This window comes from Aphis gossypii, chromosome 2 (assembly GCF_020184175.1).
Source record: "Aphis gossypii isolate Hap1 chromosome 2, ASM2018417v2, whole genome shotgun sequence".
NCBI classification, from domain to species: Eukaryota; Metazoa; Arthropoda; class Insecta; order Hemiptera; family Aphididae; genus Aphis; species Aphis gossypii.
This window is the reverse complement of record NC_065531.1, coordinates 7601339-7627843: the sequence shown is the minus strand read 5'-3', so window position 1 is coordinate 7627843 and position 26505 is coordinate 7601339. Positions and strand designations below refer to the sequence as shown.

At 33.2% G+C, this 26505-nt stretch overlaps 2 protein-coding genes across 7 annotated transcripts in view; both read right to left on the bottom strand.

The window, feature by feature from the left end:
• Positions 1 to 26505, bottom strand: part of LOC114125811 (uncharacterized) — an 85674-nt gene continuing 59169 nt past the window's right edge. The window contains exons 1-13 of one of the 6 annotated variants that reach the window (XM_050200085.1): positions 15483 to 16251; positions 6856 to 6946; positions 6534 to 6727; positions 5726 to 5792; positions 5272 to 5636; positions 4038 to 4399; positions 3757 to 3966; positions 3596 to 3677; positions 3367 to 3496; positions 1745 to 1909; positions 1572 to 1644; positions 1256 to 1473; positions 1 to 282 (exon numbers count right to left, since the gene is read on the bottom strand). In XM_050200085.1, coding sequence (XP_050056042.1) covers positions 196 to 282; positions 1256 to 1473; positions 1572 to 1644; positions 1745 to 1909; positions 3367 to 3496; positions 3596 to 3677; positions 3757 to 3966; positions 4038 to 4399; positions 5272 to 5636; positions 5726 to 5792; positions 6534 to 6727; positions 6856 to 6891 — 1989 coding nt within the window. In that variant the 5' untranslated portion in view covers positions 6892 to 6946; positions 15483 to 16251 and the 3' untranslated portion in view covers positions 1 to 195. The other 5 variants (XM_050200083.1, XM_050200082.1, XM_027989585.2 and 2 more) reach the window with 5 other exon arrangements.
• Positions 16395 to 23372, bottom strand: LOC114125813 (interferon regulatory factor 2-binding protein-like A). Its single transcript, XM_027989588.2, is given in 5 exon segments — positions 16395 to 17361; positions 17443 to 17918; positions 19787 to 19876; positions 19879 to 20130; positions 21446 to 23372. Coding segments are annotated over 5 exon segments (1743 nt in total). The 5' UTR covers positions 22245 to 23372; the 3' UTR covers positions 16395 to 17235.

Below are 26505 nucleotides of genomic sequence, written 5' to 3'. Positions count from 1 at the left end.
TTTTCTTTTTTTTTTAATAATTTTTGGTGTTTAAAAATAATAGTTATAATTGGTAGGTAAATTGTATGTTTATAAGTAAATCATATCCATAAAATAACAGTATAAACTGTAAATCATAATTAATTTTTGAACTTTTAAATCAAATTAAAGTATTTATTTATGTTTAACTTCTCTAGCTAGCGAGTGCATTGTAAATCATTTAGAAAAATAGTTAACTTCTCCAAAACTAGTTAAACTTTCTGCTTCACTTTCAACTTCTTGAGTAGACTGTTTCAGTGAAATCTATATCAACAGCATAAAATAAAAAAAGTATTAATGTTTATTAGTTCACATCATATGGTTTATATCGATATTATAGTTATTTAATTATTAACTTAAGCAATGTTAGACCAATGGGCACAGCTGATGCTGTAGGTATTATTTGATTAATAATAATTACTTATTCTCAAAATATCTTTATTATTATTTTCATTTTAAAAAACTATTTTAATTATTTTATAGTTTGATAAACATATTATACAAAGTACTTAGTTTAATATTCTATAGTATGTTTATTGTTTGATTATAATATACCTACCTCTCATTATATTATAATAAAAATTTCTATTTTATTTTATTTTATTAAATTATTTATTTCATATGCATTCCCGTAGGCATTAAAAAACTAATAATGTAAGTCCTAATTCTAAAGAATATAAAATTTATGTTACTAATAATTATTATAATATTATATTGGTATTTTTTAAAAAATAATAAGTTAATGACCGTGGAAATATTAAAATTGAAGACTAGGAATAAATGGAACCTTCATTCCTCAATTAGTTACCTACCATTTTTTTCCAACTCCAAGACATTAATAACACAATCACAACTTTCATTTAAGAATCAAGTTGTATTAGGCACACACCCAGAATTTTTGTTTGGGGGGGGGGGGGCTTAAAATTTTTTTCTTTTTTCCTTACACACAAGTAAACTTTATCGCGTAATATTGAACTATTATGTACATATATGTACTAACATAATAAACAATTTGAAAATAAAACATTATCATTTATCATTGTTATATTATTTTTGCTATAATAATGTGTAATTTAATGAAAAAATATTTTTGGGGGGGATTAAGTCCCAGGCCCCTTGGGTGTGTCACTGAGTTGTATGAATTACTAAACTGATACTGATTTATAATTATTTTCATTATTTCTAGTCTTATAAAAAAATTTAATGAAATTTAAACATAAATATAACTAATAATTACCATTGAAGAAATAGTTGAATTAGAACTTTGTGATCTTTTGTCTAGAATGTGTATTTCACCAGTTTGTTTAAACTTATTAGATACTGATGATACAAATGATAAAGAATTTAATTGGTAATCTTCTATATTTGATTTTAAACTACTATCATCTTTACTGGTATCGTTGGTTGGAAAATATTCACCATTTGTTGTTATTTCTAATGTGTTTTTATCCTTTTCTAAATAAATAAATTTAAAATTGTTTTTAATTTTTAACAAAATTATAAAAGCTTACTAGTTAGTATGTTATCATTGGTTTTACAAACAATATTCATACCTGAATTTATCTTCAAATTATTTTTAACTTCAAAATCACATGCATTAGTCGTAGTGGTATAATCATCATTTTTCTATTTAAAATTTTCATATTTTAATACATGTATTAGACTCGCTACTCATTATTACTCTAGTAAATTATTATTTAAAAAAATATTAAATACAATTGTTTACGTTATTAATCTGATTTGCATCTTCAGATAGATTCAGTGGATGTTCTAATATTATACTGGAATTGCTTGATTGATGTTGAGATGTTACAAAATCTTCAAATAATGTGCTCTGGTATTGATCTTTATTTTCTGATCTTAGTTGAAGCTCCTTAAAAAATATAGTTGACTAATTTAAGATATACTGATATAGGATTAACAGACTTGGGTAGTATTCCGAATACTTTTTTTTTAAAGTATTCAATACGGTATTTTAAATACTTCTTACAAGTATTCTGAATACAGTATTCAGAATATTTTTTTAATGTCCAATCACACTTAAAAAAGTAGTTCCATTAATTTTTTTCGTCATTGAAGCTTTTGCACTTGTATATAATTATAAATAAAACCAGGTTATTACAATATTCATTTATAAATAATGAATTGAAAAAAATATATTTTTGTCATTGAAATCTAAATCTACTAAAAAAAGTATTCGAAATATATTTGGAATACTTTTTGTGAAGTATTTAGAATATGTATTCAAAATAGTATTTTACCCAAGTTTGGTTAAAACCAAAGCCCTATTAAATAATCATGTCAAAAAAAAATTGAAACTTTGTAATAAACGACCTTTAACTTAGCTGATGCGTATTTATGAATAAATTATTGATTAAAATCTGATGTAATGGTCGTTTGATTAAAACCTAAATATTTCATTTTTAGTCCTAAGAAACTTAAAAAAAAATGCTATTATTTTATATACCTATCTAAGTATTAATCTATACTGAGTATTGGCTACGAAATTCCTCAGAGTAGAAAATATAACTTTGCAGTTTTATCAAAAAGGAAGTGTTAAATATTTATTGAAATGGAAATGTCGATTAAAACAGTATTTTTGTTTTCTGATTAAACATTATTCACCGATGTGGCCGATGTGTATTCCTGGAATAATTTAAAATTAAAACAAACATAGCTATATGATAGATATTTTTATAGTAATTTATAGTTTTTAAATCATACCATTAAGACATTTTTTAGTATTGGAATAACTTTGTTTTTTTTTATCATTAAGTTGGCTTTGTGGTATATTCTTTTCTAAGTTGGTTACTAGTAAGTTAATAGGATCAATTTATAAAAGAACAAAATACTTAGAACAAGTTAGAGCTCAATGAAATAAACACATTTTACATAGATATGCATCTTTTATCTTATAATGATTCTGTTTAAAAATATTTGCCTTAGCTCTTTAGTTGCCTGTATACTGTAAATGTAGTATAATTATAATTTTTTAACAATATTTTATACTAACAATTACTAGGAAAATATAAATTCATAAATTTGTAAATATTTTAACTATAATAAATAAGTTATTAAAAAAAGCATTCAAGGTTGTGAGTTTTTTATTCAAATAATTTGAAGAAAAAATAATCAAATTATATTGGCAACGAAAATGAATTTTGTCTGTATCTGAAAAATCAATAGTAGGTACTAATCATAATATTTGATAACCAACAACTACATAGTCATTTACTAAGTTATGAAATTCTATGGAAACTTTTGGGTTTTAGTCTTGACTAAAAGAATTATAAGTTTAATTATTAAAATAGTTAAATATTACGCACACACATTGGTACATATTTTTACCTTTATTTGAGATGTGTTGTTTTGATCGTTTAAATCATTTTGAGTCATAATTTTTTTTTGATTTATGTTGTCATTGGAGCATAATGTTATTTGAGAACCATATTCTTTTATAATTGATGCATTTTCAAACCTAAAATAAAATATTATACATAATATAGAATCTAAATAAATAATGAAGCAATATATTATTATGGCATAGACTTTATTCCACATTAACAAAGATTTTTACATTTCCAAACTTGAGAAATTATAACCATGTTTCAAAAAGTCTTGTATACTGACATATCCGGTTGGTAGTATATTATGATGATCTGTAAAAATAAAAATTTAAAAATTAATTTAATACCTATTTTTATATTAGCTCATAACACTAATGTATCAACATTTTACTTTTTGAGAATAAAATATTGTTAGGATGATGACTTGTAAAAGTTTTATCAACATATGTTGCTGTATCATCAACTTTATTATCTGCTGATAAACTTGGAAATTTTACCAATGGATTTAAAGCCACCATGGTGTTTTTAATTTTAGACAATCTTTTTAATAATTGGCGAGAATCATTTTCAATATCTGCAGACATTTGGTTGAATAAAATTCCTGAAAAAATTATTTTTATTTAATATTAAAAAATAAAAAATACTAATTGTTTTAATATCTTTAGAAGTTACCATCACTATTGTTCTCTACTAAATTATCAGCTATATCCAATATTCTTTTTTTTAATACTTCTTTGCTAAAACCAACCATACTATGTTCTTCAATAAGATCTTCTACTTCGCTTGAACTGTTATACTCCAAGGATTTTGTTTCTTCCACAATGATCATTATTTTCTGTAATTGACTAATTAAGTGGTCGCTTAGAGGATAGTTAGACGTGTTATCTAACATTCCACAAATAATTTTGAGTATTTCATCACGAGCAACTATTTTGTCATTAGATATTTTTGGCTGAGTTACTGAATGACATTTGCAAGTTTCCGGTTCTAATCCAAAAGCAAACTCTTGATAGGCCGCATTAGGTTTATAATTACTAAATATAATGTTTATAAAAAAGAATTATTTAATAAAATTGTTTTAATTTAAATGAAGTCATTGACGGACATTCAGAAATAAGTAAGTATTGTCATAGCAGTATTCCTGATATTCTGATAGGTGACGTCTTGGGATACTTTTATAAAATATTTATTAAGTAGTAACTACCTACCTACCTTTAATAAACCAATAAAAACGGATACTACTGCTCTAGTAAGTAGTAGTTGTATTTTCAATGGTATTATATAAAATAGTTTGGCAGTCGTAAACTGAACAAAGTAACATTGTAGATTTGTAGGGAACTTTCAAATTAAAGCAGATATCTGATATAAGTTACTTAAAATAATTACATTATAAACAGATATATATTTTTTTTTTTTATCGTTATTTAATAATTTGTTATTATTTATATTTATTTTTTTTATTATTGTAAATGACATTGCCGCCTGGTTTATGCTGTTTGGCTTCGTTTTGTTGACATGGTTGAGCAAAATTGCGAAAAAACGCAGTGAGCTTCAAGTATTAAGAACACTACTAGACAGGGGGACCACGAGAAGGTATACAGGCGTACAGTACACACCCCCCATAGGTTATGTTTTATATATTTTATTATAAATGAAATAATAATAATATAATATTTACGAGTATAAATAAATATGATGGGCATCTGGCACTTTTCCTGAAATTGTGGGAGAAAAAAATAAATACGTATGGATTACAATTTACAAATAAAACTACAACTTATTGTTATAGCTCTATACTTAGCAGAACTATAAAAATGCATGCTAAAATGCTTTTAATAATTTTAATAATTCTCATTGTCCGTCAATGTGTTAACTTTTAAGAATAGTTATTTATAATATTTATTACCTTAAAATCTTTTTATTGTCCGGTTTTATTTGAATGTTAGCTAATTTTTGAGTGACTAGTTCAGGTTTTAAATTAACACAAGGAATTCGCTGCACCGTTAATTTGTTTACTTTACAATCATTAGTAATTTTAACATCGGAAATATTATCTTCAAAATGCACGTTTGTTATACCAACGTTGTTTTGGCAAGCATTTTTTAATAAAAGTTCGTTTGATATAGAACGATTGAGAAGATTTTGATAAGAATTGTTCGTTGTACTTAAATTTCTCGAAGAGTTGTTGAAATGAACATGTTTTTCTTGAGTTAAAGACCTGGGTTTTGAAATTATTTTTGGATTTGTATTATTTGTATGGATATTTTTACTCTAAAATGTAAATTAAAATAAATTTAGGTCATATTAATAATTATATTAAATTATAAACAAAAATAGTTCAGTTAAATTTTTAACCATACCAATTTTTCTTTAAAAACCGGTTGAAGTTGCTGTGTGATTTTTGATGGAATATCTGAATATATGTCTCTATATATGAATAAAACTTCAATGATTATAATGAATTTTGCAGTTTAAAATTTGTAATAACTAAACTCTATGACTATAATAAATTATATTATAGATTATTGTAAGTAGGTATTCGTATTATCAGTAATTACATCATTACTATTTATTCAAAAATTTAATTTAAGTTAAAATTTCTATAAAAAATTATATGCATGTGTTTTTCTTCAATTATTTTTAAAAATTAAATGATATTGAAATTAATATTAAGTAGGTGTATTATGTAAGTCACTTATTTAATTTATGCATAATATAAAAATTAAGTTTTATATCAAAACTAATGATACTATTAAACCTAAATATAATTTATGTTTTATAAAATATAAATCGCCGCATCCTAGAATACTATTTTCTCATATTTACAGTATCAGGATATTAAATATTTCTATTTAAAATTAAAATGGATAAATAAATAAATTTGAAATTCAAAATTTTCAGTTCAAAAAAAGTTTGAGTAAAAAATGTATTCAGTTCAATTTCTAACAAATCGAAAAAACAAAACCCCAATCTAAATTTAATTCACTTATCGAACCGCTTCGAACGGTAAAAATGCCGTTTGCTAACGTTCGGCATAGGTACCGTTCTCAATTGTGTATTCAATACATTTTAATGAATACTAAATCAGAGTTCGCGGCCTAATGTTGACGCACCTTCATGAGCATATACATAATATATTTGCACTGTTTTATACAATTTAAAAATAACCTTTTAATAATATCACTTGTGATATTTTCAAATTGACATCTTGGTATTACTTCTTCATGTAACTTTTTTAAATACAAATCAGTTTCTCTGGCTTTCTTTTTTGCTTTATAAATCAATGTAGACGCATTCACAAAGTCGTTCTTGACCATTTCTTTATTTATACTCACTACATTATTCGTACCACATTGGGATCCCTAAAAATAAGAGAATAGTTTTTTTTTGTTATTATTTTACATAACGGAATAGTCTGTATTATCAATTATATATAGAAGTTTTTTGATTTATTAAAATTTAAAATACTACTAAGAAATAAGTTATATACCTCCGGTTGTGAAAATGTGTTGAAATGATCAGACATTGAAGTAATTTCGGATTTTGCATTTGGTAAATTTATGTTTTGGCTTAATGTGTCACTGAGAAAATAAAATAAATCATACTACATTAAAACGAAATAGTTTATAGTAATGAATTACATATATAATATACAATAATACTTAAAGTGTATAAATAAAACTTATAAAGTTATAAATATATTAATACGAAACGTAATTTACAATTTGAGTTCTATAAACTATAAAGGATTGTTAATTTTATAATACATCTAGTGAACTATATATTATTATGATGCGTACTCTATGATGTAAAACCAATAACTTATAACCTTTATGTTGTTGATGTTTTTTTTATTTACTAAAAGAAAAAAACAATTAGATCACTTAAGTACTGTAGTAATATTTGTAAAATTGTAAATGTATAACTTAATATATTTTGTTCATGACGATAAAATATTGTTCTATAATCTATCATTAATAGCATGATGTTCTGATGATATTATTGTCAGGGGAATATTAAATAAATAATAATATTTCATATAAAAGAATACCTTTTAAGTATATAGCATTGTAATGGGTAATGGATTATAGTGGAAGATTTTTTAAATGATGGTGTGTACTTTAAAAAAAATCCGATGTGTAATTGGTGCCACGCTTGTGACGTAGTAATTATAATATACGTTATACTACGTATTATATGACATATCTATGCTATACGTTGTCACACCAGACGCCAAAATGCGATTTTTTTTTAATAAAATAAATACGTTCATAAAGGTTAAATCGAATAAAAAATCTATGTAGATCGGAATGCACAAGCCCAGTTCGTAAAAATACTATTATACATAAATTATGTACGCGTGCGCGGAGTTCACAGTATATTATTATTATATTATCAATGGACAAGTGTCGAATAAAGATCGTCATACTACGCGGAGATAATTCACGATGTACAAAAACCTAATATGAGTTATCATCAACATAACTTGTTTCCTTGAGTAAAATGAAAATAATTCGAATGCGATGAAAAATATTACGGTGCGCTGCGCACGTATCTATAACATATGGGTGAGTGTAACAGTAAATCCGCGTTAAACAATAGAAACCATTATGTATTATATTATTCTCGCGGTCGTCCCACGAAGGTCGTTTGACGTATACATTTTAAGATTATTTACGCACTTCAGAGCTTCGCATAAAACACGCACTCGCACATATTATACACTCGAGAATTCGAGACCAATGAACTCGCAATGCAACGTTCGGGAGCTTGACCTCCAACCAAAAGGCCTCCTCGTTCAGTCGATCAATATTATATAAAATACAACTCCCGCGTTTTTATTTTTCATACAAAATATATTACAATAAATAATAGTGACGTCACCTTTCCAATAAACCAATCATGTCACCCATTGTAAAGCATATTGTTAATATATTTATTATCAACTGTATTTTTGTAAAAAATAATCTCAATGTCTTGTCAAAACAAACCTGTGTATGTTCTTCACCCCTGTCAGTTTGAAATCAATGTTTTTATAATACATTATTTTATAAAGGATAAGTACCCATGTTGTTATTAAATAGATTTTGTAACAAGGCGCATTGAATATGCAATTTTAGTGCATCAACATGGGCCAAATAAAGGTGTCGATAATATGGACACCAATTTTATTTAATGGATGCCATATAGTGAAATTCTTACCTACACAATAAATTAATATGACTTCATTATTTCAGAAATGTCTTAGAATTTATAAGCATATGAAATTATTTACGTAATGTTTTGTTTCATTTAGTCCACGTTTTCATATATGTTTAAGCAATTGGTCACGAAATGCGTAGTGCAAATAAATATTGTACCTAAATATACTATCTAGAAATCAAAGCAGATTATATCGATACGCAGTATAATACACCGTTTGGAAATCGATAAAGGCAACCCGACGGCTTGAAGATATACCATAATATATAAATATATTGTTTGCCCAGGATGACGGCCTTTTCCCATTCGCCAACACAGACCTCGTCGGGCTCGTCGTATTGATCTTACGAGACTTCACGGGCGACCGCGAAGCGCCCGTGTCGCTGCGAAACAAGAGCTCAGCGTATTTCCACTTGCTAATTATCACTAACTTTTGGAGGGCGACCAAACGTGTATTCGGTGCCCAATCGATATTATGAGTATATCATTTACACTGTAGGTAGCAAAGTATAAGAAAACAAACCGCACAAACATCCTATTACACCTATAGCTAAATAAACACACACATAAACGCACTCACGAGCATTAATTCAAGTTTATTGCTTTTTAAACTTTATAGATACCAATAAATACTGCATTAGTGCAACTAGGATCAAGATACGTAGTTTTGCATAATATACGACATGACGTGTCGAACACCTATCATACACACGTGTTTTTTGTTTGTATGTCGCAATTATATCTATACCAGACACCAGTCACATAATATACGTGCATGATAAATATGAAAACTTCACACATCTATTGTCGATGACTTATTTGGAAGGGTTTGTATTATGGAATACGAAAAATTGAAGTCCCAAAATAATCGGGCCCTTTTATCTAAAAAAGGAAAAAAGTGTAGTTATAAAATAACAATTCATATTTTATTATCATTAATATATCAATTTTGTTTGTAACTTTAAATCACATACACACATATATACACACCTAATACATTATTTTCAACGAGGGATCCACAACCGTTCGATGTACGGGAAATGTCTTTTTAAATATTATCGATGCTTTCCACTTAGACTTGAGTTACCGTGTTGATAGGTAATATATTATTATAATATATTGTTTTATTATCGCGCTAATACCGTCAGACGGGGTAGTACGTTTTCGACACAAACGAAATCGTATATATAGTGGAATAAAGCACTCATAATACCAAACCAGACCGAGGTTGACTTTCCGTCTATCTCTCTATAATTAAAGATGCGTCTATTTCCGTCTAAAGGGTCCTGGTTGCGCCAAGAATTTCTAAGGGAGAGGGGAATCCGAAAAACTTGCCGTACATACATAAATATATATAAACATACATACATTTACAAGTTTATAAACGGAATCTCGGGGCTGGAAGCCAAAAATGTGGCAGTGACGTAACCCGACAAACAGCCAGACGATGGTTTCGTCTCATCCGTGCCGCACGTCAGCACGACGCACGCGCATAACAGCCACTACCATTTAATAATCAAGGAGTAAATGTGCATGTTATGAAATATAAATGTGTTAAACTAATATTATAGCAATGTGTTTATGTGTACCTATATTATAGATAATATAAAACGTGTGTGGGAGATCGGTATAATATAAATATTGTAAGGGGGACTTGGATGAAGTTTAAGTCCATCGAGAATACTTTCAAGCTCTCTCCTTAAAAGATTTATTTGATTTCTATTAAATTATGAATTTATAATAGTTATATGATTTATAACATTCAAAAAATAAATATTTACCTATCATTTATTATATTCATGTTATTTTACATTTTTACATGTTTTTCGGTTAAATTTAGATATAGTACACGAATCGAATTTTAACTATTTTTAAGTATTGAATGTTGACAATTGATAAAAATGTCAAGCCTTTTCTTAAATTTCTGCCAATGGAAGTTGGATTATTTTTTAATATAGTAATACTTTAGGAACGGTAATTATATACTCGATACACCATTGTAATTAAAAAAAAAAAGCGTAGGCCATGCTGACCGCGGAAAACTGCAATGGGAGTTTTCGCATAATGTCAACACTATATAACTATTGGAAATACTAATAATAATGATATATAATCTTTTTTTCCGGTATCTTTAGTTATCACAGTGGTGCAGTCCAGGAAACAGCGGCCAGTATTTCCTCACAAAGAAGAGGGAATTGGTAGACGTTCGCACGTTTAAATTTTACGCATGCGCGTTACATAATCGCGTTTACCGCGAAGGTACCCGTAGCTTTTTTCTTATAACTAAGCTTCCGGATTTGAGATTACATTTATACCGTTTAATCTACACAAACTTGAGACGTGTTTATCGTTTTCTAGGGCAACTTTATTGTATATTAAGCATATAATAATATAGTATTTTTATATGTTGTATTTTATTATACATAATACATATACTATAGCCTATAGGACTTAACAGATTGAGCAAAAACTCCCAGTTATCGATTTATATTATAAAATATCTATTTGCACAGATACAATACGATTAGATTTTGATGATATCAAATCACGATTTCGTTTACACGCACACCTTTTTTATATATGCCATAACAAAACTATAGACTATATTATATATATTATATATACACTTACAGCATATAATTTAAATTATATAATAGATATAAAAAGTGTAGCGCATTTAAAGAATCACTTGTGCACAAGCGCCTGCATATCAGATGATAATACATAGTTTCAATGATTATTACGGAACAAATAAAACAATAGACATGCCATTATATAGTAGCGTAAATCGGTGTATCAAATCGTTGTTCGCCGAATATCTCCAAAGGAAAGGCTACTCCATAACTATACAAAAATACGCCAAACAAATGCTATACTTAACGTATTACTATATGTAATACTATTGAGCTTCGTTGCACAAATCATGCACCATTAGTAGTGAGTTATTGTTTAATTGTTATTGATTTCCGTGCGCTATCCCGGACGTTTACGATTTTATGCCAATTTATACTGTTAGTAAAAACTATAGTGTAGGTAGGTTTATAATGACCGCAATTTCCCTGTGGGCCGTGACGTAAAATCGATAAAATGCCGAAACACGCAATAATGCCTGCAGCTAGGACGCTATGACTATTTTGTACAATGCTGTCATACTATATATAATCTATAGAAATTCACGATCCACTCTCGCTTTTATGTTATGCGGTTTATGTTTATCCCCTACAAAATTGTCAAAATTAATATAATGTACGTATACACCCACCAACTACACGAGTTTTAACCTATGATACTTAGTACAAGTGTACAACTTATACTTTTACGAACGAGACTCGTATGAGTCATATAGTTTTTAAATGATGCATAACCATTTTAACTTGTATACAGTGTTTGGACTAAAAAAATAAAATAAAATAAACTCATTAGACTTAAAACAAATTAGAATTCAACCAACTTTACCCCAAACCCTTACCACCATAGCCATCAAGCCTCAAACAAATAATAATTTTTAGTTCACATTAAAATTAATTTTAATTAATAAAATAGGTATCTATCTATATATATATATATATATTTTAATTATATTCTATACCTCAAGTTTGAAGTTCAAATAAATATAGTAGACGAGTGCACGAGTAGGGGTATTTATGATTTTGTTATATATTACTTATTAGATAATTGTACAAAATTTTTTTTGGTGTATACTGTATAGTATAGGTACTATACACTACTACTAAGTATCAAATTAATAATTTGCCCGTTAACAAGGGAGGAGGTAAAATTGTATAATAAATCCAATTGAATTTGAATACCTATCTATAAAACTACAAAATTAATGTACTTAGGTTAATAAAATATTTTTTTTAATTAATGTACCTATGCGAAAATATAAACGGTGATATTCTCTAAATATTAAAAAAATAATAATGGATTTCCTCTTCCAACAACTAATTATATTGACTGAGTGAATTGTCTGATTTTAATGAGAGCAAATCTAATGAATTTCGACATTAACCCATGTTATTATTGTCATAAAAAAATTAACATTCAATTGTTATACACGCCTATTTGCGCACTGCAGTATATTAAAACGTAGTTCAATAGTTTTCTAATTTCCCATACAAATATATAATAAATTATAATATATCTATAGTCGATAAGGGATATGAGACTATATGAGAGTATTGAGTAATGCGTATTTGCTATATAAAAAGGTATCAGAATCAGATAATATTATGTAAATACTATGAGTATAGCGTATACTGTATACTTTAACATTATTTAAAAAAGCAAATACAGTATAGCCAAATTATAGAATTATAATACAATATCATATTTTGCGATCGACACGAGTAAAATTCTAAACTAAAATTATGACTTCATAAATTTATGTTCACTATTAAGTATAGATAAGATTAACTATAATCGTAGTTATGATACACGTGTCTCTAAGTATACGATAATGTGATGATTACGAGAACAAAATATTCTTCTAAAGATAAGAATGCTGAAAGTTAAAACGGAGACAATCAACTTTTATGTAATCAAAACGAAAACATTTTGTCGAGGACATCTTTATTCTTAGTAATGTGTATGAAAATATGTATGCCGTTGAAGAAAACAAAAACAAAATTTAACAACACGAAACCGAAATATTTCATCATAACGACGACGACGACAACCTCTACGTTAAAATCAACTCATGTATTCAACACGTAACAAACAATAATAATATGAACATACCACATTGCAATAATAGTTTAAATATTCAAAAACGAGGTCAACGAAAAAAAAATTAAATAAAAACTACACATCATCATCGAAATGTGCCACGTACAAAATTCATGTTCGTATAATATCAATCATAATAATATGTTATATTATGTATTATGTATACACATTTACACATGCCTATGCATTATACAATTATACGTACGTATGGGTTAGTAAGTAATTGGCGTTGGCAATTTCAATTTATCTATAGTCGCGTTTTCTTCGACGACTGTTATATATTCTAAAAGTATAATTTTCAGTTATGGAATTCAGGAACAAAAATAAATAAATCATAAACAAATATTAAAGTAAGCTAGGCAAGTTGTATATTAATAATATAATCTAAGGTACGGATAAAGGTCGTCATACTCATCATATAAATAATAAAATAACCTATAAATATTTAAAATCATTGCTTTACACCGGCTGTATGACTACCGCGGTCGAGTAACAACCATTCGATCCCCGATGGTAATGTCATAATTTATACAGAAAAGATCGCGCGGGAAAAAGCCGCCGTTGTGAACTAGCCTGAATGTACACACAGTGTGCAGACTGAGACACTGAGTACACGTGCGCAGTGTTGCTACACGACTTGCCGAAAGTGTAAGGCGCGCACATGGTACATAACGACGACAATTAACAATAATCGATAATGTTTATGTAGCGACCACGTCCTACATCGGTATGAAATATTACGATAGGTACGTAAAAACACAATTAATAAAATCGTGCAGATGTCCTAAGGACTCACGGGGGTCTTAAAATCATAGATTGATAGATTTAGGTAAACTTTAAACTACTAAATAGAAAAGTAATTAAATGTAGTAAACGGTCTAAAAATGAAAAAGTAGGCGATTATCATTTTATTTATTCCAGTACTTATAAGCTTTCAGTAATTTAGTAGGCCATAGTTGGTAAATAGTAATATATTAACAAAATAATTAACTCATTATATTGAGTATAATAGGAAGTATACTACTACCGTCGGTATTCTACCGAAATAAAAAGTTAAAATGACAGTAAAATTGATAATTCAATTTGCCACGACGTTACGCGCTAATAAAACACATACGGATATCGGGATATAGCACATGCGGATAATAGATAAGTAAATAAAACATCCTCAGCAGTCAGCGTCGTTATATCGTACAAAAAATACGGGACCCCGGGCGAACTCACCTAAGTTTAAGCCCTGAAATTGTATACACAATTTAATATTTTCATGGAAATAAATGTAGCTATTTTAGTGGCTGTGCTAAAATCATATAATGAGCCATGCATTAGGACTTCAGTATTCCGTGTAAGGTGTAAATACTTGATTGTGTTACAGTTACAGTTTGGCGTTTGAACTACACAGTAAACCAATATTTAACAAGTGCTGCTCGAATATGCAGTCTAAATAGAGATAAAAAAATAATTGTAAAACATAGTTGTCTTAATTTAACTTATCGGCTGATAATGCTGATACCGTATCAGAATTATTCAGAGCCAGCAATTAGGTAATCGAACAATAATTGAACCCTCGAAGTACCGTTGACCGTTGTTATCATTATATTATTATTATAATTGTTGTTGTACATAACATTATCAATACGTGCGAGAAGCCTCGTGTTTATTTAACCGTAAACAGTTACACAGTATTTTAATCGAATTATAACATTCACCTATAACTAATGTTTGTCGAAAAAACCGTTTTCCCAGAGGCGAGTAAAACACGATGATCGCATGAAATTAGCCTCCTTCCCAAATAACATAATAATATTATAAATACCGGCTAGCTGTCGGTGACCACATACGTATATACACATTATATAGGCACGCTAAATCGTGAGCAGAGTGTTTTGTGTGCAACGTTTTTTTCGGTATAACAACCATTATTACGGACGTCCGGGACACCACATGACACTTATACTGCAGCTATACATATATATATATATCACATATATTATATACCTGCAATACATCCGCCACGGCCATATCGATCGAAGCACCACGACTAGGGTGTCCGGGAAACGAGACCGTCGGTTCTCATGTCGTATACGTATAAAAACAGCAACAGCGGATTCGACCCTTTACGGTCCGCTTACGCAATATATATATTATCGCGATGCCTACCGCTGCCGATCAATACTATATACGTACCAACCCCTCTTCGGCGAACGAGACTAAAATGCTTTTGTCGAGTGTACTCTGCGCCGGCGGAGTTTAACCCCGTGCGAATAACACGATATTAAATTGGGTGTTACTGTTATGTACGCAGGAGAAAGACTTGCCAGCACCGCGAAGTTTAGCCGTGGTGACGTCACACGCGAGTCTCGCGTGCGGACGATGTGACGACTATACACGCTGTGTACACACTCGCCGTCGATTTTTACGCACGCAAACGCAACAAACACCGACCGCCCACCGTGTAGTATCACACGATTGCTCGTAAATATTAACGTTTCATTTTTCATTCATAGACTTATTACGCGATGTCGCATGCTATGCTAGCCTAACGAGCTGTGGCCGGATGCGATCGAGGAGGAAACGACATCGCGCCATATTTTCGTCATCAGAGATGACTGACGGTTTCACCAGAAAATTGGTTTATCGAGAACCTTATAGCGCTTAAAATCGTGTCGATTATTGCGCAAAATTTAATCGTGAGAAAATATAAAGCATTAATAGTGCCGAACAGTGGACAATTTACAAGAATGAGTACGGCGGTCTTATGCGTAAACAAGACGCCCGAAGTATTTAACGCGGACTAAACTTTTGGATGCAATCCAATTAAACACCCACGTGGGCGAGGTTTTTATTCAAGATTTCGACCGTATATAACAACGATTGTCGTATAAGCGGAGTTCGCTGCTATAGCCTGCAATGATAAGGCGCAGGAACGTAACTTTTTATTATGATTACGTACCGTGGATTTTACATGTCCAAACATCGAATAAGCGACGATGAACGTTTTAGAAAAAACCACAAAAATAAATAAAAATAAACATTGTTTTATACAATATTAGGTATATACAATAAACTTAGAGTGCTGGTAATAAAATATTAAACGTGTCCAATAATTACCGATTTGTATTTTTTATTATCATTTTCTTTTTTTATTAAAACACATTAGGGAAGAGGCGGCGGGTGGGAGAGAAACCACAAAATCTAGTACGATAATATTTTTGACAAAATATGTACACGCACGAGATGCAAACAAGCGAGATTGTGAGTTCCTTTACAAATGATCTCCATTCGAAAACAATTATGTCAAACGTAATTTCAACGCTACCGGCCTAAATATTAATTACAAGGTACATAGTTTTAAGCTACAAAACAGTAATATACATTTTGTGCACTTAAGATTTAAATATATTATACATATACTTGCTTGACTAGCACAGTCTTAGGACCGTTTTTCTTAAAAATTGTTTTACTTAAAAATGTAAAATACAAACACGACTTGACTCAGTCTTGACGCCAAAGATTGCTTTCTTTCGTTTCCCCTCGTGTCCCGTCGACAACGAATAAGACGACGGGATTTTGAAGGAAAACGGCAGTGAAACAAGAACATAACAAGGCTAGAATTATTCTAAATTTCGCCTAAAAATAAAAAATAAAGGACTGCCCCTACAGGGACGTACAAGTACCGTAGTAATAACTATTGGCATTTTCACGTAACATAATAAAATTATTTTATACATAATATAATATACAGTGGACTTAATAAATAAATGCATATTTTACACTCGAGGCCTCGATCCTTCCAGGCCTATAAGTCTGATAATCTGATAGGATCCGTAGGTGGTGAAGTTTCATATAACATATGATTATGTGAAACACATTTACAGTATATAATATGACATAATGATAATAAAAATAAAAATAATAATAATAATAATAATAATATAATTTATGAGTCTCGTTCTTTCTTCACTTTGAATTCTTCGCCCAAAATGGTGGCTATCTCGCCTTGCATGAAAGCCCAGGGCACGTTTGAATTTGCTAGTGGACATTTCTCGCCACTAGGACAATACACCTGAAAAAAAAATAGAACATAAGTTTAAAAAAAAACGAAAACAAAAATGTTAATATTAGACATTTGAGGTCGTGGACATACCTCAGAGCCGGCTCCCTGTCGTTTAATACTGTCTCTCGAGCACGGGAAACAGAACTTGTGATGGGGAACGGACGGACACTGGACAAAGTGTGTGTCTTCCAAACGCTCTTGGCACAACGTACACTTAAGCGTAGCCGTGTTAGCAGCTGCAGCCGCGGCAGCCGCCGCTGCCGACGCGTTGGTCAGTGGCACAGAAGGCGGCACTTGCGGTAATGTCGGCGCAGCAGCATCCATAGGGGTGCCGGGAGCGACACCGTCAGGACCGCCACCGCCCGGAGCAGACGCGTTCAAAGCGCTCGCTCCGCTAGTGCCGTTGGCGGCTGGACCGCCGACACCGCCCGGGCCATTGACGCTCGGACCGTTGACACCTGGTACGCCGGCACCGGGGGCGCCGCCACCGTTGGCTTCGCTCGACGTGACAGTTGTGGAACTGACGTGACGACTTCCGGATGATCTACGTCCGCTGGACGAACCGCCTACAAAACGCGACTTGTTAAAGAAAAAAAAGGACGGCAAATCAACAAATCTACTTCAAGCAACAAAAAAATAGTGTACGGAGGTAGAAGGAACGGAGGTCTCAAGGAAAATAATATCTGTTAACAGTTTTAGGGGGAAGGGATCTATATAAATAATGATATAATATAATATAAATGCATTATTTAATTTTATGAGATTTTAATAAACATTATTATGTTTAAAAAATGATATTATATTAAAATGTTTAAAATATCATAAATTCATAAATTTAAATTTCTAAATATTTATGTAAATGTAATTGGCTTTTATGAAAATTTAATACAATATTGTAATGTGATAAATTAAATTATTTAATTAAACTTGTTATTATCTATACAATAAATTAAAACATAGATTATAAAAGTTAAAACCTCCTTCTAGATTTTTTTTCCCTGAGACCGTATTTTATAGATTTTTTTCCTACTTTCCTATAACATATAGGTATAGCGCGGCATGCAGTTTTTATCTCGACAACAGTCGATTATAATAAAACAAAATTTAAAAGATTCAATATTCTCATCAGACGGGAGTACTAGAACAAGACACTATTTGAAATTTTTGTTTTTAAAAATCATGAACACAATTATAAATATCTATATTATATTTTTTTTTTCAAACGAAAAGTATGGTAAACCAATAGACCTGTACTGTAGATAGTAGACTGAGTGAGAAGACGTAAGCATGTAGTTACACATTTCACTGGGACGATTTTTAACTTATAAGTGAGAGAATTCGAAAATTACTTGTATCGAGTTTATGTTATTATAATATTAAAACGGTATAATATTATTATGATTATCGGTTCCTTTTTTGCATTCTTATACAAGTCATGGACGTTGAAAAAATAAGTAATCGCATACACTTTTCAAACGTTCTGGTTTTTTATTCCATAACGCTGAGATAATCATTTTCAACCAATTTATAAGTTATTTTTAAGTTATTATGCAATGAACCCGCTAATAAGTTTATTCCGTTGTGTAATCATCATTTATGACCATTGATTAAAAATGCACGTGCGCAAAAATAAAACATGTAATGTTGTAGGAATTCTTGTAAACGAGCGATTTTCATTGTTTTTTTCATGCTTAAGTTAAAATTATTACACGCGAGTAGATACGAATCGTAACGAAACGAACAATTTAGACATTTCACCGTTGTACCGTTACTACGTAGTCGAACAGATATAATTTTAATTGGATTGAAAGAATTTCCTAGCAATGTTGTGCCGGCTGCGTCGAACGACGCGCGATAAGATAATATTATGGTACTATTTTCAACCGACTGTATATGTACTTGAACTATGCGCGCGTGATGATAAATTCGACGGAAAGCAATCGATCTACAAATACGAGTAATCTAACAAACTGTCACATGCACAGATCGATAAGACGAGCATTTAAAGTGCACATGAAAGAGAGATGTACACGCGGTTCCTTATCTGACCCGGTCGCCCCTATGTTAGCCCACTTAACGGAACGCGTGTTTTATCAGCACAAAAACAAAATATTTGAATAAAAAAAATTATAGACCGACGAGATAAAGTACTCGTTGTTATTTAGAATGTACTGCTAGAGAAATTAGTAAATCATTCGTAAAAAGAAGGTAGCACAACGAAACGTTTTTCGGTGCGTTTGCAGCGGCAGTTTAGTAACTGCAGGAGTTGGAGATGATGAGTGCCGAGATGATCAAAAATCTAAAAATTCTGAGGAGTGCAAAAAAACGAGTGTGCCATCGGACTTTCGTCACAAACAACGATCTGCAATGGGTATATGGGTGGGTGGGTGTGTGGGTGGATGGATGGATAGAATTGGCGTGTAAAAATACATACCGGTGGAGTTTGGCGAGTGTTGAGATCCTCGGGATGCGGACCTGGGACCACCGGGCGCCTGGGCGGTGGGACCGGTGGAACCGGGGGGCTGCCGCGGGCGCTCTGCGGAGAACCGGGCGGCAGGTTATCGGCGACGCTCATCAGCGCCGCCATCGGGTTGCTGGGCCCGTTCTGCTGGTTTTGCGCACCGGGCTGCCCGCCGCCGCCGGCACCGATCGTTTGCATTGACGGCGGTCCGTCCGTTGGTGACCCGGTCGTCCGGCCGGCGGCCAGCGGCGATCCAGCCGCCGGTCCGTTGCCGTTGGTCATGCACTGTTGTGCCACGGCGGCCGATGCATATCCACCTGGCGCACACAAGGGACGATCAGTAAAAAAAAAAAACAAAAAAAAAAAAAAAAAATTGGCCCGATTGTCCGAAAGGTAAGAACGTGTAGAAATATATTGTACAAATAGACAGTGCAGATAAGTTATTATAGAGACGAAGAGTTAGTAAGAAGAGCGAAAAAGAAAATGCAAGACGCAGAGCCGTTTGTGATCGTTTGAATAAGATATTATTGTTATGATAAGCCTATTTAATTTTTCCACTCAAATCTTGTGAATACGCGTTTGGATTTGAATTTTTTAACCAAGTACTATTTTGTTCTTAATAGGTCATTATTATTGACGACAACGACGACGACGGTTACCACCCCCTGACCGGTAATCCGCGCAAGAATGCACGCGGAGCGTAATATTCTCACTCTAGTCAAAACGCTCGAAAATGCACCACCCCGATCGGCACCCGTCGCCAAAACAACCCATCCGGCACCCAAACAACAATCAATCACCACTACGACAGAGGAGGTTAAGAGGAGCAGGACGATCGGATCATCCGATGAACGATTGTCGTAGAAAACGCGCGCAAACGCAATGGAACTATTGCGTGCGTGTGCATGTGTAAGCGTTACGTCACGAGACTCGTACACGAGTAACATTGCCAAATCTATAAGCGATCGACCGACCGCGCTCGCCCTCCAGAAACGCGCAAAATAAGTCGGATTCCGAAATATCTGGTGTATTTTTAGGGCTCACTACCAAGGTCGTAATTCCACAGAAAGAGGAAAATTTTTCAGATCGACCGCACGGTTAATCATGTCTCAAATGTATTATTATAGTGGCCTGCCGGTTGAACCAGGTCGGGGAACCGGATCCCATGACGTCACGGCCCATTCGTCAGCCAACGTGTTTTTGTTGGCCGTCGGCGAGTAGGTATAATATTATCGACGATCTCGATACACTCACGCCCCCGCGGTCCACGACCATAGCACCCGACCGCTCACGCTATATATAACCGCACGGTAGTTTTACAAAATTACTACGTCACAGAAGAACGTATGCGATAATGAAAAATGAATCCATCAATGGTAGTAGTGTTATACTGTTATCCTAATATTTATAAATCTACGTAGCTAAAAAATGCGATATGTATTTTTTTAATTTTTTTTAAAAGGTTTTAAATAAATAATATTTATTGTCAAAACGCGAACTACGGGGGTCATCGATACACACACAACGACGTCGTCGTCGTCGTCTTCGTCGAAAGGAAAGCATTGTGCAATAACCGCGCTACCTACTGCCGGAAGGTTTATTCTTTAGGTAAAAATAAGCGAGTATACTTACTGGACGTCTTGAACGTGGACGTGTCGAACGACGTGGTCCTGATCGGGTGTTTGGGATCGGTTTTAAACGACCGCTCGACGAACGGCACGGCGAGACTGACGGCCGGCAGCGATTCGCCCCTCTGCAGCGGCGGCCGCTGCTGCGACTCGTCCATCATGCGCTTGTTGCTCTCGGAGTGATGATCGTCGTCATCGGCCTGCGTGCTCAGGCCACGTTTCAAGCCCTGTCCGCCGGCTTGAGCCCGGCTCGGAATGTGATGCGCCATGTGTTGCTGCTGTTGTTGCTGCTGTTGCTGTTGCTGCTGTTGTTGCTGTTGGCTTTGAGACAAACGCACCGACGTCCGGCTCATGGCCACCTCGTGGTCTACGTGACCACCGCCCGGCCGACCAGGATATTCCATGAGCGTGGACCGCTGATGGTGCAAGGCCGCATAGTGCGACGTGGCCGCGGCCGGCGGCGGGGGCGGTGGAGGTTGTTGCGTCTGTCGTGCGGCCAACTGGTGGGCTTGTGGCGGCAATCCGACCACTTCTAGAGTGCCGTTTTCGTGTCGATGTGAATTTTTCGGATGATGTGCGTTGACGGCGTTGGACCCGCCACCCACTGACGTGGACCGGGCTGATTCTTGGAACCCATGCGCCCGTTTCATTTGCCTGGCCGTCTCGATCACCAGCTCAATGCGGTCGGCGCCCTCGTAGTTGACGCACCCGCGACACACGGGCTCGGTGAAATCGTGCAACATTGCCCACGGCATGCGAGGCAAGTCGCACAGGTAACAGTGTTGTCGCTTACCCATCTGCATGATTACGGATTTGTCGGAAGATGAGTGCGCGTGGTGTCAGTAATAGTCGAGAGGAATTATTAACTAATACAGAAAATTCGGTGTCGTCGTCGTGACGTTGAATATTATTTTGTTTTGAATAAACGTCACTCGATCAAAATCCATATGACCAAATGTAAAAAAAAAAAAAACACGAAAACACACAACCAAATCGAACAAAACTAATAATAATAATAATAATAATCCGTACGCGCGAGAACACGAGCAACGATCATCAGCAGCGCGTACACGGGCTCGTACACACGGAAACTGAACGTAACCACACAGCGAGCGCGATGAACAGCCGTAGTCGTAGTGAAGTGACGTCGCTGCGGTTATGGCGAGGGGCTGAGCGGGGTACCAGCGATCAAAGGACAGGAACGGCGGGGTGGGGGCGACGATGATGATTATGATGATGGCGGAGGCGGTGGTGGTGTCGGGGTCGGTGCGCGCGCGGGCACAACGATCGTGTGCGTGTGTTGTCGGCAGCGCTGCCAACCTTTTGTTAGCGTAGACGTGGGGACGAGCGGGGTTTCCGCGGCGCGGCCAATGAACAACCGGCTTCTCTGGAGCTCGACGCGCGCGTGACGTATCTACCAGAGCACTCGTACGTGAGTGCGACCCTCCAGGACGCGCATGCGCCCGCAGTGGCCGTCGTAATCGTTGTATTTTATTTTTATCATTGATCCGAAAACCCCGCGCACGCGCACGCGCTCACCGTCACGAAAAACACACCGCGCATGCCGGCCCGCCGGTACAGTGCCGCCGCCGACCCTACTCTTCCGCTTGTCCGTCAACCGGGTCAGACGTCGTCGGCGATGCCCTCGGCGGACGGGTGCCGTCGGCGGGGAAGGCGGCGGCGAGGACACGGCAGCTCTGCGTGTTGTTACGGTCGTCGGCTGTGGCACGTCGGCGGGCGCGGGCGGCGGGGACGGAGTATACGTCACGCGAGATAAAAACCCAACGGCTCGGTTGTACGGCGACGTGCGCGCGCCGGCGCAGTGGAGCAACGGTGAATAAGGAGCAGGAAAAAAAAAAATACACAATAATAATATCGAATGTACATACGAACGAACGCTCGACACCGATGTCGTCGTCGAGTATCACAACAACTGCTGCTGCCGCTTACTCCGCTATAACGCCCCCGATGATATCAGATGTGTGTGCATAGTATATTATTGACTGTTGTACGTTGTACAATAATAATTCATATCGTACAAAATATAGTGTCGTGATACACGTAATACTATCGCGCCAGAACTGTAATAACACGATGTTTCGCTGAAATTCTTGGTCCGACGTTCAACGTCAACAAACCATTGATTGTTTGTTACCCCCTCCCCCGAATATTGTTAAAACTTTATTATTTCGAAATTGTAAACGCGTTTTTGTCGCTCTATAATATAATCGTTATTACCGGGGTGGCCACTCTCGACCGATTCCCACGACCTACGGACGTATGCGTTTTGGTTTTTAGTTTTAAGCGCGGTGTTCGATTTCATTGTTGCGACTAAGCGCGCCACGGCATTCGCGGAAATGCGACAGTCGCCACGACGTAGTATATTAACTAGCCTCTTATCTTACAATTTTATAAATAATATATATTTTATTGTTGTTAGTGTAAATCCGATACGATTCGTTGAAGAAATGTTACGAATTTACGATTACTGCAATATGTGTAGAGAGACTAACCACGACATTAGTGACTACGATAACATAATATTTTCATAGTCGCCTCGAATTCGTGTCCTAAATACTATTTTTTCCGGTTTCTGGATATCCGTATAAATATAATTTGGTTGTTTATAGCAACGGTGCAACAATATTACTATATTGGTTGAGGTGGGTGAAGGACCGTAGAGACCACCCTCGGTGAGTGAATAGTAGTAAAAAAAAACAAACTACCAATGATTCCCATGTGTTTCATGAATAACAGGGATGCTGAACAATGTCAAGGTCACTTTTTCCCTCTACAACCGGAGGTGGAACATAATAAACAAACCCTCTCACGTTCGTGAGAGAATCCCAAACGCATTGTTTTTTTCTTTTATTTTGTCCGCCCGTCCCCTTTACAAGTACGTTATTGTATTCACCTGCTGTGTTATTCTGGACGAGGTCGAACCGGTCTAAGGTCTTTATTATTATTATTACTATTTTTTTTTTAACTTCATTTTCACAACATATAGTTATTATTATCACATAGCATTGCTTTTGTCACGATAGACACTAGACCACGTTCCGAATTAACAAAAAAAAACATCCAAAAGACCTCATCAAATACTTTGTCGGAGCATTTTAGAAAGTTGTACAACCGGTTTCAATGCACGATTTCAAAAATGTTTATATTGCACATCCTTAATGTAACCAAGTCCAATCGATATTCCTCACAAACACTGCCTAATATTTTCCTTTTTTTATAGCTCTCTAGTCTCTATGTTAAAAAATTATATTTATATTCGTTATAATACTTATAATTTATAAGTTATTAGTATACTTAAATTAAAAATGTAGCTGTCCGAATAATCTATACGGGCTACCAAGATTACAGTTCACGCGTTTATCGTTTCGCAATTTAGGTACCCACTAGGTACAACATAATCTATTAAATAATTGAAATTACTATATAATGAGTTAAGTGATAGTACTAGTAACTAGTACTATAAGATAACTTAACCATTGATTATAGGATACACTATTTTAAAATCGATGATTAAACGTATAACAAAAAAATTGCTCCAAAATTTAGTTAAGTAACATATTTTATAAATTTATAGATATAAAAGATTATAGAATTTTAAATATTTACAATAGTACACTGCGATATTTTTAAAAAAATAATAATGACAAGTATCTCTATTAATCTTACCGTAAACACAATTATGTCTACAAATTGCGAAAAACGGAAGATAACTAATAAGTAATAACTAATAAGCATTAAACTAATAATAGGTAAACTTTTGAGAATTTAAACTAAAATCTGAAATAAATCTAATATCCAATAGAGTCAAAATAGACCATTGATTGTTTTTGTGAATTGTAAAGACATGTTGAGTATGTGTGCATCGAGTAGGTACGCCTGCGATAGTATGTCAGATAATATAAAATATAATATTATGCTATATTTATAAGCCAAAAATAAGTATGTTATTTAATTAATTATGATGTAAATAATTATTATATAATTAATATAATAGTATTACATATTTATCATCATTTAATTATTAGTGATTCACAAATGTACGAAAACAAAACTAATTATTAATACATTTTAATATTTTATTAAATAGTAGACGTTCGATAATATCAAATACTCGTAAAACACGTTTACGTAAAAATATTTAAAGTTACTAAGTAATTGAAAATAATACACGAAATTTTTTAATAAATATCATCGGTATTTTTTATAAGTATTAAGTACATAATATAAAACAATCCCATTTATAAAAAGTAAATTGTTTTATATTTTTAAACTATCAAATCCTTTTTCAAATATTTATTTATTTAAAAATGGATACAAAATTCACTTAAAAATATCATTTTTTATTGATATTATTTTATCTGTTATGGCTTATAACATTTTATTTAAGTAATTAAGATTAAGTAATTCCATAGGCCTTATGGAATTACTTTTTTTCGTAGAGCATTAATTTTTTTTTTTTTTGTGTTAACTAATGTCTTGCAATAGTGTTCACTAAACTACATGAAATTGTTTTTTTTTTAAATATTACAAACTAATATTATTTTTCATAATTTTTCAAAACCTTTATTACTACGGTAGTAGTGTAATAAGTAATTACGCTAATATCACATGTTTTTCCACCATAACATGAATGGAAATAATAAATCATTATTAGCAAATATTTTACATAATACTTTTTTTCGGATTAGTATCATTGGGTTCGATACCAACTTATATCTCTATATTCGTTATACACTACCTACCTGTACGTCGTAACGGTTCAATCGTCAAGAGATAAGTTTTATAGAAGTAGTAGACAGTAAATTTATGTTATTAAAGGCACACCTTCATTATTGCCCAATTTAGTAGTACCAAGAACGGCTGAAGAAATAAGTTTTGAAAAAGTATTTAGGAATTTTCCCCATATGAAAGATATTATTACTTTTTTTTATATTTGTATAGTAAAAATATAAAATTAATTGTATTGCAATTTGTAAGGTGTTTACTTACGACCTTTTGAACGCATACATTTTTTTCGCCAAAATTTTTGGCTTCAGAATTGTC